Genomic DNA, 16,941 nt, shown 5'->3' with positions numbered 1-16,941 from the left:
AACTGACAGGACTCATACCCTAGAAAAACAACCCCCCTGCCACTATATAAACCCCTGAACAGAGAGCCCAAAGACAGACCTCGAAGAGGGAGCAGGAGAGCTATTCCCCTCCTGGGTTCTCTCTGCCAGGAGGTTTGGTTTTTGTAGTTGTTGTAAGTTTTGTTTCTGTAAATAAATCCTGACTTAGCACTGATAATCCTGTGGTCCATCGATTCATTCTTCCTATCGCCTAGACCAAGAACCTGAAATTCCGGTGCCCGGCTGTTTTGACAAAGGTACAAAATCAATTCTACAAGAGAGGGATATAGCCACTGCAACTAGTGATACTGGAATAAGTGGACATTCACAGGCAAAGAAACAAGCTTCCACCTAAGTCTCACACCTTACCTTAAAAAATTAGCTCAGGGGTCCAGTGCAGTGGCTCATGCCTGTAATCCCAGCACTCTGGGAGCCTGAGGCAGGTGTTTCAATAGAGCTCAGGAGTTCAATACCAGCCTAAGCAAGAGCAAGACCCCCATCTCTACTGGAAATAGAAAAACTAGCCAGGCATTGTGGTGGGCGCCTATAGTCCCACCTACTCAAGAGGGTGAGGCAGGCAGATGGCTTGAGCTCAGGAGTTTGAAGCTGCTGTCAGCTATGATGCCACAGCACTCTAGCCTGGGACAACAGAATAAGACTCTGTATTTAAAAAAAAAAATAGCTCAAAATGAATCAGACTTAAATGTAAAACATAAAACCATAAAACTTTTGGGAACAAAAAAAAGAGAAAATAATTTTCAAGATCTCGGGAATGATTCCTTTTAAGAAGAAATTCTTAAATTTGGCTTCATCAAAACTAAAAACTTTTGCTCTATAAAAGACCCTATTAAGAGGATTTAAAGGCATAAGGGACAGACCAGTAGAAAACATTTGCAAACCACATACCCAAAAAAGGCCCAGTATCTAGAATATGTAAAGAGCTCAAAACTCAACAGTTTTTTAAAAATCTAATTGGAAAATGGTCCAAAGATTTGAAGAGACATCATTTCACCTAAGAGGAGTTACAGGAAGCAAATAAGCATATGGAAAGCTATTCAATGTCATTAGCAATTAGGGAAATGCAAATTAAAACCACAGTTACATATCACTATGCCTCCCAGAAGGGCTAAAATAAAAAATAGTGACAATAAATGCTGGAGAGGATATGGACAAATTGGAACAGTCACACTTCACTAGTGGGAATATAAAATGGTACAGCCACTCTGGAAAAGAGGTTGACAGCTTCTTTAAAAAGTAAATATGCAACTACCGCATAATCCAATAACGGCACTCCTGGTCATTTATCTCAGAGAAATGCAGACTCACATCCACACAAAACTAGGGCATGGAAACTTAGAGCAGCTTTACTCACAACAGCTCCAAACTGGGAACAAGCCCAACGTCCTCCACAGGTGAATGGTAAGATCATCTGTGATACATCCATTCCCATGGGGCACCCATGGGCAATATAAAGGGCAGACTATGGATACACATAACAACCTGGATGACTCTCTACAGTACCATGCTGAGATTTTTTTTCCTTTTTTTTTGAGACAGAGCCTCAAACTGTCGCCCTGGGTAGAGTGCCATGGCATCACCACTCACAGCAACCTCCAACTCCTGGGCTTAAGCAATTCTCTTGTCTCAGCCTCCCAAGTAGCTGGGACTACAGGCGCCTGCCACAACTCCCGGCTATTTTTTGGTTGCAGCCGTCATTGTTGTTTGGCGGGCCCGGGTTGGATTCGAACCCACAGCTCAGGCGTATGTGGCTGGCACCTTAGCATGCTGAGATGTTTTTTAAAAAGCCAATCCCAACAGGTTTCAGACTGTATGACTCCATCATTTAACATTCCCGAAATGACAAAATTATAGAAATGGAGAACAAATAGTGGTTACTAATGGTTAAGGAGGGAGTAGGGGTCAGAGGGACATGATATGATTATGAAAGGGCAACACAAGGAATCCTCGTGGTGATAGATGAGTTCTATATCCTGACCAAATCAACATAAATACCACAATTGTGATACTGTACTATAGTTTCTCCTTATATTACCATTGGTGAAAACTGGGTAAAAGATACAAAGAATCTTTATTGTGTCTCACAATTGTATGTGAATCTGTAATTATCTCAAACTAAAAATATATAGGATCATAAAGGGAACCAAATATATTGAAAAACAGTTATCAAAATGTTAAAAAATTTTTGTGATATAGTAAAAAAATAACTTAGTAAGACACTAAGGAAGGTAAATGTCTATTGGAATTGGATAGTCAGGGAAGACCTCTCCTAAGAAGTGACCTTATAAATCTAGCGCACGAAGGCTAAAAAAATTTTTTCATCTGTGCTATGATCTGAATGATAAAAGGGAAAAACCTTGCAAAGATCCAGGGAAAGGTATGAGGCTGAGAGAACAGCTAACACATTAAGGAGAGAAAAAGGAGCCAGTGTGGCTGGACGTCAGCAGGAGAGGAAAGGGAGAGGTCAAGTCCCAGAAAGCTTCATGGGCCTGAGGAGAGAGTTCGGGTTCTATTCTGCCTCGTTTCATTTCAGATTAATATGAGGGTATGTGTGATCAGGTTACATTGTTTTTATGTGTAAGGTAAAGTCCAAGTTGTAGTTGTGACCTTCACCCAGAAGTGTGCCACATACCCCTCCTTTGCACCAGTTAGGTGGGAATTTACCAAACCCCCTGCCCTTCACTTCTTGAATTAATTGAGGTTTTCCCCTCATATGTGCATATTGTTATTAATCTGCAAGTTTAATAACAGCCACTCTGGAAAGGAAGTTGACAGCTTAGTATGGAGCACATGAGGTGTTCCATTCCTGCGAGACACTACTTAGGAGTGTCTACTTAGACACTACTACTCCAAATCCACCCAACTTGTAACAAAAGATGGTTGTGTTTAAATGCAACTGGAAGCTGCTGACGCCTTGCAAGCAGAAGAATGACATGTTCTGAGATACCTTTTAATAAGAGTGTCCTGGCCACTGTGGGCAGATAGGAAGTAGCTGAGAAGGAGTAAAGGTTTGGAAATTGACTAAGACGCTACTATAGCTATGAGAACAAGAAATGACGGCCAGGACCAGGATGATAGCAGCAGAGATGAAGAGGGTGAATGGATGAAGGATTATTTTTGAAAGAAGAACCAAGAGGAAGGGCTTGCTGATGTTATTGGGAATAAGGGAAACAATCAAGGATGAGGTTTTGTTTTGTTTGGTTGGTTGGTTTCACTTGAGCAGCTGCACAGATGTTAGAGACCACCAGTAGAAAAACAGGTTGGGGTGGAAAAAAGCAACAGTTCGGGTTTAGACATCTTAAGTTTGAGATCTTTATAAATATCCAAGGAGAGAAGGGATGCGGGCATTAAGATTTATGAGTCTGTACCCAGGAGGAACATTTGAGCTGGAATTAAACTTTGCCAAAGCCTGGGGTATTTCAGAATTTAAAAATCAAAAGGGATGAGAAGGAGCAAGTAAAGGAGGCCTGAAGGAGCAGCCACGGAGGCCAGAAGAAAACCGAGCTAGTGCAGCAGGTGCCATGAACAGAGAATGGGCCACGAGCTCACTGGGGGTGCATACGAGGGGTGACCAGAGTGTTGGCAACTTGGAGGTCCCTCAAGCCCTAGGGAGGCAAGGTCTCAGAGCAGTAGGAAGAAAGCCGACTGGAATAGCAACGAAGCAGAGGCAGGAGGACAACAACTTCTCAACATACTTTCCTGGGCAGGGGAGAGGGGGGAAAAGTCAGAGGTAAAGAGATCTGAGATGAAGGGAGAGTTTTCAGCTTTCTTTTTTCAAGGTAGGAGATCCCAGGGAGCAGGTCTGCATGCAGACGGTGTTAGCCAAAGAAGACATCAGAGAAAATTATCTCTTAACTTAATGAGCTCATTCAGGAGTAAGCAAAGAGGATTATAATCCAGAAACACAACCACTGCAAGCCACAGATATACCCACAGTCGGGGGGAAGAAGGGAGAGTGCTTTAATTGGCAAAAAGGATAAACTAACCCAACCTGCTTAGAAACAGACCTCAATGGTTCCAGAGGCTCAAAGCCAGAGCTGGCATCAGTTCATTGACAGAGATGCCATTCCTCTGAGAGCATCTTATCTGAATTGCTACAGCCCTAAAGAGTGGCTAGTGATAAACCTGGTCATGCATTTTTGGTCATGTAATTTTGACCAAAGTACATTACTTAAACATTAATTTTTAATTCAATTTGTTAATATGTTGCTTAAGATATTGCGTCCTCATTTATAAGTGACATATGTTTGTAATTTCCCCTTTATAATAATATATTTTCTCCAATTTTAATATCAGATGTACCCAGATCAAGTAGAATGATTTTGAAGTATTTCTTCTTTTTCTATTGTCCATGAGATTTGGCATGATCTGGTTTTTGAAATTACCTTTTACTTCTATTTATAAATATTAGTTGTCTATTTTTTTTTTTTTTTTTTTTTTTTTTTGTAGAGACAGAGTCTCACTTTATGGCCCTCGGTAGAGTGCTATGGCCTCACACAGCTCATAGCAACCTCCAACTCCTGGGCTTAAGCAATTCTCTTGCCTCAGCCTCCCGAGTAGCTGGGACTACTGGGCTTAAGCAATTCTCTTGCCTCAGCCTCCCGAGTAGCTGGGACTACAGGCACCTGCCACAACGCCCGGCTATTTTTTGGTTGCAGTTTGGCCGGGGCCGGGTTTGAACCTGCCACCCTCGGTATATGGGGCCGGCGCCTTACCGACTGAGCCATAGGCACTGCCCTAATTGTCTATTTTTAAATAAAATAGACTTAAATAAAAAATAAGAAGAAGTTAACTGATGACTCCATACTGAATCTCAGAGTCACAGCATTCTATAATAGACATACTCTTATTTGACAATGTGAATGTTACTTGCTTTGCATTATTATTATTATTGCTTAATATTTTGATGTAGCAATTGCCTGATTCCTTTTCTGAATGTATTTATGCTCGTTCATTCTTTGCGAGGTTTTTGTTACTAGTCCTTATCTTGAACATTGTTATTGTTATTAAATTTTAAGCCTTTTTAATTTTGTGAAGGCAAAACAATGGAAACCTAATAAACACTTGTATATGTAAAAATAAATGAAATGGGCACCCTGAGGACTGCCAAGATGCCATTCATGCAATATTAGTGTACAGTCAAAGTGCAGAAGAACTTCTGAGGCGTAAAAAAGTCCACCGAGAAGTCATATTTAAGTACTTGGCAACAGAGGGGGTCATTATATCTCCAACTACTGAAAAACACAATCTTATTCAGCATGCAAAAGATTACTGGCAAACGCAGTCACACCTGAAAGTGAAGGCAACACCAGAGCCAGTACCAAAGACAGAAGACCTCCAAGTCTATCAACAGGCAAAAGAAGATAAAACTGAAAAAGTGGATTTCCGTGGCCTAGGAGAAGAATTCTGTCACTGGTTCTTTGGTCTTCTTAATTCTCAGAATCCTTTTTTGGGACCACCTAAAGATGAATGGGGGCCACAGCACTTCTGGCATGATGTCAAGCTTAAGTTTTATTACAATACATCAGAACAAAATGTGATAGACTACTATGGAGCAGAAATCATGAGTCTTCGTTCACTGTCATTAGTAAAAGAGGAATTTCTTTTTCTCACCCCAAACTTAAGATTCCCATGGACTGAAATGTGCTTTTTCTCCCCGTGGGTTGGTTATGGTTGGAGTTGCTGGGACTGTACACTGAGGGAACACTGTTTGGGCATTTTTGAACAAGTTTTTGGACTCATCCGCTGCCCTTTTCTGGTGAATACTTGGAAAATCAAATTTATCAATCTGAGAATTATTGTAGAGAATTCTCCTACTCCTAGAGCATTACTGAAACCAGCTATTACATTTGAACCAAGTGATCTAGAAGCCTTTTATAACGTAATAGCTTTGTGTGGTACCAACGAAGTACAACATAACAGGTGGGCATTAAATAGTGGAACTGGAGACCAGGCTTTATGTAGTGGAAATGAAGCACTGCTGAACAAAAAGGAAACGAGTTTACCTAATTCTCTAAAGCACTGAGAACTGTATGTCAACCTTAAAAAATCTTCTATACAGAAACTTAAAAATATGACATCAGTAATGTCTAAGAGTTAGGCATTACTTAGACTCTCCTAAGTTATTTCAGACATGAGGATTGACATATTTTAGTTGAAATACTTTTCTGGACATATTATGTGAAAATTTGCCTGAGTTGCAGCAAATGTTCTGAGAGCATAATGCAGTTCATCAAATAAATCCCACTTTAGATATTATAGCTAACCATGTGCCTTAGAAACCAGGTAATACGTTTATTTTACCTAGTGAATATTCTGCTAATATCTGTACTTTTCATGTAAAAAAGAATTAATAGTGTTTAAGGCTTCTGCTCTTTCAAGTTTCTCATTTACCTTTACCTAAATCTGGATAATTGGTTGTTTTACAAATGCATCTTACGATGGCATTATTTTTAAAACTATTGAATATTTTAGAGATGTTTACTATAAACTCAAATTTGTCATTTTGGAAAATTTGACATTCTTATGTGAAAAGTCCAGTAATTTAGCAGGTAAAGAAAAATTTACTGCCTCTTTTAATATTTGAGGAACATTTTTTCAAAGTTATCTGCTATAGTCTAAGATAAATATCTTTTTAATCTGCATTTTCTGAAGTATTTTGGGCAATAATAAATGCTATTTTCGAAACAAAAAAAATAAAAAATAAATGATATGCATGAAGAAATAGCTTATGGTGTTATTTTAGAAAGTCCTTGAGGCAGTCTTATCTCAGACAGTCAAGCATAAGTTCCTTCTTCCTTTCCCAGCTCTAATTTGCTTGGGTCCAACATGAGTGATCTCATCCTGGTATCTAAAACATTGACCTTTCCCCCTTTTGAACAAGATCTTTCTCCAAAAGCACCACCGATCCATCAGCCTGTGGTCGGTTTGAGGGTCCCTCAGTGCCAGAACGGACTATTCCAGTCAGTCTTGTCCCACACTGGGGGAAGGTCATCAAGAGCTGGAGTCAGTAGTAAGACCTTTTAGTCACATATGAACAATAAGGAAGCCAGAAAGAGATGCTCTTGGGCTTACTCTGTCTGGATTTCACTATTAAGTTTGATTTTTGTCTATTCCATGGGCATTGGCTATTATTTCAAAGACCCGGAGCCAACGTCATTCTGCCAGGAGTTGTATTTCTGCAGAGATTTGACAGACAACAGGTACACATTTTAAGAAGGAAAACACAAAGTAAAACCAAAAGGAATATGACGAATCTAGTTTGTACAATGGTTCTGAACTAAGAGCCAAGTCTAAGGGCGATCAACTACCCAAGTCAAAGGACCAGGAGGACCTGGGAGAGACCTGCTGTGCCTCACAGCCATGGAGTGGGGCTCCATTGACTGGGCTGAAATAACGCAGAGAGTGCCAACTCTTCACAGGACGAACACAAAGTCGTGTTATTGGTACGGCCCAAGTTACCCACAGGTGCACTAGAGGATTTCTCAGGTCAGGTTCTGTCACATTACCCACAGCAGTTACTGATTGTGAAGTTTTAATTATAGCATTATCCTGTCAAATGAAAAAGGAGGCATTAAGAGAGGTAAGAGTCTTGTCGTGATAAGGAATATTGTTCTCACGGTCTTGGGAAAAGCTATCCAAAACACAAAGTTGGCAATTCCCCAGTCTGAATGCCTCTGGCTCCACCTCAGGTGTTTAGTGAGGCCTGTCCCTTGAAATTTATATTAAATTGCTTACTTCTGGCTCATAGGTAAAGCTTTAAGAACGAGTAGTTCCCACTTTAAGTAATTACATGGTAGAAAATCAGATTGAAGAACATTAGAAGAATTTGGCATTCAGTCTATTCTACAGGTAGATAATAAAACTTGAAAACAATGCACAGGGCTGCAATCTACCAAACAGATGCATTACAAGCATCCCAATTTTTACCAAAAATAATCAGAATACGACTAATTTGTTTATAAAGTAAGTTTAATTTTAGCAGATTTGGCCAGAGTATTTACATAGGTATAGCAAGAATGGTGATTAAACCTCAGATTGGACTTTTTTTTTTTTTTACTTTTGAGGCTAGAAAGCTAAATCAAGGCAGGCTTCAGAGTTTATTTGCATAACCTATAAACAATGTTTAATATGGTATTTAGTCAGATCTTAGAAATATAACTAACTTTTTATTGAATCCTGTTTTAAAGAAAATAGCTTTTATTGAATTTATGTAAATAATTATATTGTCATAAAATGAAAAATATTCATAAATAATTTTTTAATGTTGGACAAATCAGATAGGGAGAAAAATCAAATATTTCAATACTGTTCACAAGAGCACACATTACCAAATTAATGTAGAGAGGGTGCCAAAAAAAGTTACATATTTGAAGAAAGAAAAAAAGTATGAGAATTGTAATAATATATGCCAATAACGTTTGTTATCTTATATGTTGTATCTTATATCTTGCAATCGGAGAAGTCAAATGTGACTTGAATATTATAATTTTACTACAGTTTTCTCCTTTCTTAAAATGTGTATACATCTTTTTGGCACTCTCTGTATGTGCCTAATAAAAAGCTTCTTTAAATCTAGAAAATAAAACATTAAAGAACCAGCAATATTTTAAATAAAATCCATAAAAATCATAACATATTATCAGTTTAGTCCCATATAATTAATTCTTTTTCTGTTTGATCATTGTTAGCAGTTTCATAAATGTATCAGTTTTTATATTAGATTTTGGAAATTTTTAGTTAATTCATTAATTTCTAAGTTATCAGAAACATGTTTAAGGGTATTTGTTAGATTCCTTTCCATGAATCTGACTGCAGATGCCTTTAGGGAAGAATCAAAACTGTAAGTGACAAACATTTAGAATACCCATGGTTAAAAATCTTATGGTAATTCATTGCAACAAACAATTAACCAGGAAATTTAGTTAGTTCCATAGTATACTGTATTTTAGGATAAGAACCAGAATGTCAACTGACACCATCACACAGGACCATCAGATTCTTATAAATTTTACACAATTTTTAGAATATTTACATCGCCATATCCACATAAATGTAATTTTAAGATTTAGCCTCACTTATGAGAGATGACTCAGTTTTTCCAAAATATCAAAAACCTAATTAAGGCAGCACAAAGCACAAAATGCTATCTTAATAAAACACAAAATCTGTTTCCCAGTCCAATTACTTAAAAGACAAAAAAAATAAAGAAAAGAAAAAAGAAGTAGTATGACTATGACTACCTTTCCTTATATGAAGCCCATTTAGATAATCTGGAAGTCGAATCTGAGAAAAAGTAGTTGAATTCCATTAGACACTGGAAGAGTACATATCCAAGGTTATGAATCTATACCATCTTACATACAGAAGAATAATTTAAACAAGTAAACCAGTACATTGAGCAGAGGAATGTATGGTTTCTAAGAAAAGTAAAAAGATATGAAAATGCCTGGTTACACAGAACAATTTAGATACATGAAAAAAGTGAAAGCTAGGCACAATAGCAGGCAACTGCAGTCCCAGCTACTTGGAGGCTGAGATAGGAAGATCTTTGGTGCCCAGGCTATAGTGCCCGTGAACTGCCACTGCACTCTTGTCTGGGTGACATAGTGAGACCCCGTCTCTCGGAGGGGAGGGCCGGGAAGGGGAACAGAAGGGAGAGGGGGAAGGGAGGGAAGGGGAGGAGGAATACAGAATCAAGTTGGACTGGAGGAAATATTCTAAGCATCAGGCCACAATAGCAGAGTCAGAACTGAAAGAAAAAAAAAAGATACAGGAACTGAGGGAGAAGTTGAGAGAGTAGCCACTTCAGTTAAGCAAACAGTTGTATCTTTACAAGCACAGCAGGAAGAGGAACAGAAGCCAAGGACACATGACCTGCAAATTAGATGTAGAGAGATGTGGCAAAAAGCCAAACCCTTGAGATATGAATCTGAAAAGCTTTAAGAGGAAAACTCTACCTCAAGAAATGAAATTATCATATTAAATAAGATAGGCCTGCTTAAAATTAGGCATAGAAACTGTAAAACAGGACAAAGTGTAGTTTGAAACACGATTAAAAATTTAAAGAAACGGATTTCAGAATTAAAGTCAAAACTTCTTGCCGTGTTTTCCCCAAGAGTAGTTCAACATTCTAAGCTGTGTTGTTTTGGTCTGGCATCAGCGCTCCCCTGACACAAGTGCTAAATTCTTAGGAAAATTTCAGTCCTCTTCCAATTCCAGCTAGCACAGTCACACATAAAAAGCCATGCAAGACCCATCCTCCATCGGCCCTCCAAAACCCTTTCCAACTTTCCATTATTTCCCTAACTCAGCAGTCTTTGTCCTACTATGGAAGAGAAGAAATAAAAAGTACAGGACAAGAAGCAACAATGACAGCGAAGTCCCCCAGAAACAAGAGACGGGGCTGGAGCCAGGTGTGCTCTGCCCGTGGCCAGTGACGCACCCACGTGTGAGCTGCCACGGTCCTAGGCCTGTCCATCTGTGGCCCATAAAGTAGAAAGGACATGGACACGGATGACTACATAGAGCTGAGACGGCAGACTCACCAGGGCAGACTCAAATACTCGAGACTAAAGAGCAGCAGCCTCCACCACGGGAGGGTGATTTGAACAGGCTTAATACTTGACAGTGTTAGCGTTGAAAAAGATTTACTCAGTGCCAGGAGAAAGACACCATCATCCAAAGGGTTAGAGAGAAAATGAGAAGGAATAATGCAGGGCTGGGAGGGCACTGGTTGCTGGTGCTGGGTGTGGGGAAAGCCCAAGTGGCCCTGGAAATTGCAAAGGGAGAGCCCATGGAGAAGGCATTTCAAAGAACCGGAACAGTTAGGACTGTACTAATGCCTCCCTGATCTCATCCCTAGTACTTCCCCCAGGCCCTTTCCCCAACTTAGCACTTTCCTGGGTTTCTATAGAAAAGCAAAATCTACCCACGTTTTGCTAACATAGACTGTCTAGAGTACAAGTTTACCTATTATTTAGCCAAATAAAGTAGCGGGTCAGTTCTATTTACTGAAAGTTTTATTTTCTGGGCAAAGCATGCCTATTATAGTGTCCCTAAATATACAAGACACCCCCTACATACTCAACTTTGGGAAACACAGTTAATAAAGCTGAAAAATCAAACTGAAACAACAGGGAAAAAAAATCCCTGCTTTCAAATGCATTTTTAAATCAAATTCCAAGTGATACCCTGAGTTACATTTACTTCATAAAACCAAAAATCATTAGTGGTAAGAAATGTTCAGATTATATTGTATCCTCCAGATATTTAAAAATAATCAAAATCAATTTGATTTGAACTTCTACCCAAGCACCCTGACTCCAAAAATATACATACACAGAGATTTATAGATTAATTTATCAAACAATCTATACAGAAGGGAGCAAAATATTTTAGCTTCTTAGAAAATCTCATAACTTACAAAGAATATCCTTCTCTGAAGCATTTGCCCATAAATGGCCAGCCTATGCTGTTAACGATTACAGGAGTATGTCCAGGCCTCTTCATACCACTACCATGTTTCTGGTTAGTACATTAAAGAAGAAAGGGGGAAGGTTAGTAAAAAGCTGTGTTAGGGGCCCCACTTCCCTAGTGTGTTGGTGGGTCACATGACAGAGGTTAAAGGTCATTGCTATATAAGGGCAAAAAGAAGTAAATTTAACATGGAGCCCATGAAGGTGTCATCACTAGACGGTTACTCTCAGAGAGAAGCAGAAAAAGAGGAGAGACGGAACTGGTCCCTAGACTTGCATGGAATACAGAGCAAGGCCCCTGGAAGGCAAGGCAGTCCAGAAGTGGAGAGAATGTGATGTCTATTACTACAATTCCCAGGTCAGAGAACACACAAGTGTGGCCCGCACCACCTTCACCAACAATAAGTGCTGTTAGGAAAAATTACTATGAAATAAGAATAATGAACACAAACCAGGGAGTGCTAACACTGATGTAATTATTATAAGCTGTATTTTTATTGTTCAGGCATCACATTTCACAAGAACCCACAAGGCCATCTCTAAGCAATTTGTATTTATTTCTAATAGGTCAAGCTGTATCCCTATCTGGAAAGTAAGCAGCTCTATTAAAATATCTTTTATTTTATTCATTTATTTTTTATTAAATCATAGCTGTGAACAATAATGCAATCATGAGGTACAACGTGCTGGTTCCATATACAGTCTGAAATATTTTCACTGAACTGGTTAACATAGCCTTCATGGCATTTTCTTAATTATTGTGTTCAAACCCTTATACCCTACACTTAGTAAACTTCACCTGCACTCTTCCAAGATGCACCTAGGTGTGGACTCACCAATCACCCTCCCTCCACCCTACCTCCCCCCTTCCCCTTTCTTGCCCCCTTCCCCATATTCTTGTACTGAGATTGGAATATTATGCAGCCATAAAGAAAGATGGAGACTATACCTCCTTCATGTTTACATGGATGGAGCTGGAAAACATTCTTCTTAGCAAGGTATCCAAAGAATGGAAGAAAAAGTACCCAATGTACTCAGCCCTAATATAATCTATTAAAATATCTTATAAGAGAAAAAAAAGTATTTAATTTCAAACACAGGAAACAGGTTCTAGTCTCAAATGCTAAAGCAAAGAATTAATTAAATTTTGTTATTAATATTAACTTAAAATCTTTTCATTTTAGGGTGGCGCCTGTGGCTCAAGGAGTAGGGCACCAGTCCCATATGCTGGAGGTGGCAGGTTCAAACCCAGCCCCGGCCAAAAACCACAAAAAAAAAAAAATCTTTTCATTTTATTTCTTCTTCTTTCCTGTCAGTTTCCATGTGCCAAATCCTGGGGTTTACAGTTGTTCATTCTCTGTAAGGTAAGGGGACTTTTCTTTCTCAGAGATAGGTAAAGTATTAGGAAAGAAGGAATAATTAACTAGGTTATCAGTAATTTTACCTTGCCTACCATCAAGAAAAATAATCTCACTTTTCCTGGTTGCCTGATCTGTAAAAGATCCATTTACCTATGTTCATCTTTCTCTGAAGTGAATTACTTAAAAATTTCAGAACTGGGATGTATATATGTATTTATGTATATACACACACACATACCACATACACATACATACACATGTACAATATATGTACTTTATCAAGATATTCACATACCATACAATTCATCTATTAAAGTGTACAATCCAGTGGTGCTCATTCAAAGAGTTGTGCAACCATCACAACCAATTTTATAACAGAGACATGGCTCTTAAACCCTCTAACTAATCATACAGGGAGAAAACCAAAGTCCAGATGGGTTAAGTTACGTTCTTGAGGTCACAAAGCTAGTCACCAGCCTAGCCAAGCCTGAATCGATGGGAATTATTTAGCCACTGACATTATCTCAGGGTCCTTTTCTCCTGCCCTTGGGAAAATCATATGTGAATTAAAATTCACTGTTAAAATGTTGTCTGAGAGGCATTTTTTATTATCATGCTCACTCTTACTATATTAAACCTTGTCTAATTTCCCCATCGATCTGTTCTATTGCAAGATTTCTTAGAAGGACTTCTAGAACAGATAAAAAATGTATCTATTGAGCACTTTAACTACTAAATGTAGCTAGGAATCTCAGAGAGAATCTGTTATAAAAATTCTCTCTGGGTTTCCTAAAATCACAGATAAAGTCACAAATGATTTCAGCTCATGAAAAATAAAAGGCTGAGTTAGATCTTCTGCTCATTTCATTTATAATGGATTGATTATGGGTAGTTAAACCAAACTCCCCATCACTAGCAAAATATTTCTTTGATGCCAATATAACTTGGAAGGATTTCAACCATTCACTCTGGTTAGTGGTTAGAAATCAACTTAAATAATCCAGAGCTTATGTCTTGGTTACCTCTGAGATTCACGCATATGAAATCTGTATCCAATAATTTTTTTTTTCAAAAGAGGAGGTTTGTTCCCAGTCAATGCCAGAGACACCACTGTAACCAGCACAGCCAGCAGCTCCTCTGGCACTGCCTTGCCCCTGGCCCTCCTGGCTGCCCCAGTGAGCTGAGAGCGCTCCTCTAATACTCAGCTCACAGAAGCACCTGTTGATTGTTCCCGCGTTTAAATTCTCTTTTCAAGATAATCCTCTCTCTCCTGTATTCTACTACTTCTTTCTTTCCTGTGTTGCCCCACACACCAAAATTTCATTTATTCAATAAATAGGTATTGCAGGGTCACTGCTCATCAAACACAGAGCTAAATATAGTCCTTAAATGTGAGCACTCCCCAGACTCGTCTTTAGCCCACTGTGAATTTCTCACTTCTGTCTGCACTTACACTTTAAAATCTCCATTTAGTGTGCAAATGCCCCCAAATCAGTTGCTTCAGTCTTGGCCTCACCCCCTGAACTCCAGGTCAGGAATGCACCTGACCATAGGCCAGTGACACATTAATGTCCCAAAGACCCCTCAAAGTGCCCAGGGGCCACCAACCTCTGTCCCTTCTTCAGTTTCCTCATCACCACGGATAGCACTGTCTTCCCAATCCCCCAGGCAGAAAAAGCATCGCCCAGTTTCCTCATGGAAGAGGTGTGAGTGCAGGGACAGCAGGACCTTTCAGCCTGGGACTGGGGCTAACAGAGGAAAATCCTCTAATTCCTGCTGTTTTCACGAGCCAGTTTTGGGGAAAAGCAGGATGAAATTTTATCACCAATGTGGAATCTGAATGAAATCTGTCCACCTTGGTTCTAGCAAAATTCCAATTTTGGGATTGGGGAAGGGGTGCAAAAGACACATTGGTGCTGGTAGGGAAGAGGTTTCACAATGTGAGTTCTGCCAGAGCGGGAAGAACCTGCAACGTTGGAAAACTAATTTGCTCGTCATCAACACACACAGGCACGTCAATTGCTTGTCTCTTGGTTTTCCTATTTCTTCCGTTCGTAACGCCTTTCCTCCTTTCTTCCCACACCTCCAACCACAATTTCTCCTCATACTTAATTCTCAAATGACCTGTCTCCTCCTCCGGGAAGCTCTCCCTAACGCCCCCACCAGGTTATCTGCCATCGTTTGCGCTGGAAGGTGTGTCTAGCGCTGTTTGTTTACATGTCTGTCTCCCAGTCTCCCCACCAGGCTGTCAGCTCTTTGAGAGCAGAAGCCTGTTGCCCAGCCCTGGGCCAACACAGGCACGACAGTAGGAAGGGTAAGGCCCGCCGTGGAGGGGAGCCCCAGCTGGGGAGCCAGGCACAGTCTAGCGAAGTCCATTTCCAGGCGCGCAGGCAGCGCACCGGGGCCCAGACAAGCGCCGCCAAGCACACCGCACGCCAGGAGGCTCTGGTGCGGGTGCGGCCCACCGGACGCGGAGGGATGTGCCGCCCACGAGTCACTCCCGACAAAAGACTAGGGACTCCAGGGAGGCCCCACTGGCATCACACTCCCAGCGCCTCTCCCTGGAGGCGCCCTCTCTCTCTCCCTCTCTCTTCTGGTGCTCAAGACTCCGTGGCCCGGCACCTTTGCGTTCTCCTAGGAACCTCTCAAATTTACAGCGACCCAGGGTACATCTCTGGGCCGGGGTCTGGGAGGCAGGAGGTGCCAGAGGCTGAGGAGAAACCGGGAGGCCCCTCACCCCACCCTCGCGCCCCCCTAGGCGGGAAGAAATCGAGCCCCAAGCAAGGCCCTTCAGGGAGCCTTAATCCCGAAGGCCTGGGAGCCTCTGGGGGGGCCACAGCCTCCTCGTTCCCCTCCCTCCCTCCTCCGTGCCTCCCTACCTGGCTGGCTTTGTGGAACTGCTTCTTTAGCCCGGCCACCGACATCGCGTCTGCGACTTGCCGGGGTGGGGTGGTCTCTGGGCTCTGCCGGGCCACGAGGCTGCAACGCGCGGCAGGAGCGGGCGCCCGGGCCGGTACCCGCGCGGCTGGGCTCCGCCGGGCCCGCCTCCCACGGCCACGGCCACGGCCACAGCCACAGCCGCTGTCACACTCGCACACACGCGCGCACGCAGATAGCAACACTGCGTTCCAAAGCCTCTGCGCACCCCATTGGCCAAGCCGCGTCAGTATGCAAATGAAGCCTCTGTGGCCGCCCACGCTTCATTGTTGCGTGGAGCCTTGGAGGATTTGAGCCCAGAGGGAGACCGGCCTGGGAAGCTGGACCCGAGGTTGTCCAGGGGTCTGGGGAGCAGAGCCGCACAGTGCTTCTTGCTGGGTTCTGGACGGGACGGATCTGGTTTTGAGATTATCCTGGGTACCGAGAGAGAAATCATCCCTCTATGCTTCTGGGACTTGGTGCGAAACCTGCTTTTGCTCACAGGCAACATCGCTTCCTCTGGCTGGTTTTCGGTGGGTGTTTATGTTTTAAGAAAGGAGCGAGAAATGCTACCAGACTAGGAATCTGCAGAAGGAGAAAGCGGTCTGTGGGCGGTGGGCTTTCTTGTTTGTCCACGCAGTGCTCTGGGGACTAAGTGCTCAAGCGTGTTTGGTCCTCTGGCACCTTTAGAGTTACGGAGTACTTTACCAATAAATACAGTGCTCACCTCCCTGGGACGCTGAGCCCACTGTCAACTGCATTAAGAGCAACTTTCGTCAAGGTACCATAAATAGCACGTTCCATACCCCGGGAGAATTCACTCGGCCTGGCTCCCCCAGCTTACCCCTACGAGGTATGTCAGTTACAGAGCTTCAGTCTGCCCAAGGCCCAGAGGTCACGGTGCTCACAGCTGCAGTCGACCCAGGGACACGGAGCATTGCATTGACCCTATGTCAAAGTTGTCACCAACAGGTCCAGTATCTTCCCTGCATCTGGCCTCCAGAAGGCCTGAGGACTTTCAATACCTAGAACCCACTTTTGGCAACAGGAGGGAGAAAACACCTTCCTCCTTCAATCCCCACCTAAAAGACTGTCCTCTTTCTGGGCCCTCACCAAGTCCCATCTGGGGTGACAAGCAGCTCCTGTCTGCC

General features: G+C 41.7%; 1 protein-coding gene across 4 annotated transcripts in view; it reads right to left on the bottom strand.

Moving 5' to 3' along the window:
- SH3GL3 (SH3 domain containing GRB2 like 3, endophilin A3) overlaps window positions 1-16,108 on the bottom strand; it is a 200,853-nt gene extending 184,745 nt beyond the window's left edge. For 3 of the 4 annotated variants that reach the window (XM_053594735.1, XM_053594736.1, XM_053594737.1), the window contains exon 1: window positions 15,754-15,971. In XM_053594735.1, coding sequence (XP_053450710.1) covers window positions 15,754-15,798 — 45 coding nt within the window. In that variant the 5' untranslated portion in view covers window positions 15,799-15,971. Of the gene's footprint in view, window positions 1-15,753 lie in introns of all 4 variants that reach the window. The other variant, XM_053594734.1, reaches the window with a different exon arrangement.
- Between the last annotated feature and the right edge of the window lie 833 nt (window positions 16,109-16,941).

This window comes from Nycticebus coucang, chromosome 6 (genome assembly GCF_027406575.1).
Source record: "Nycticebus coucang isolate mNycCou1 chromosome 6, mNycCou1.pri, whole genome shotgun sequence".
NCBI classification, from domain to species: Eukaryota; Metazoa; Chordata; class Mammalia; order Primates; family Lorisidae; genus Nycticebus; species Nycticebus coucang.
Note: the sequence above shows the minus strand (reverse complement) of the source record. Positions and strands in the feature narration are given on the sequence as shown.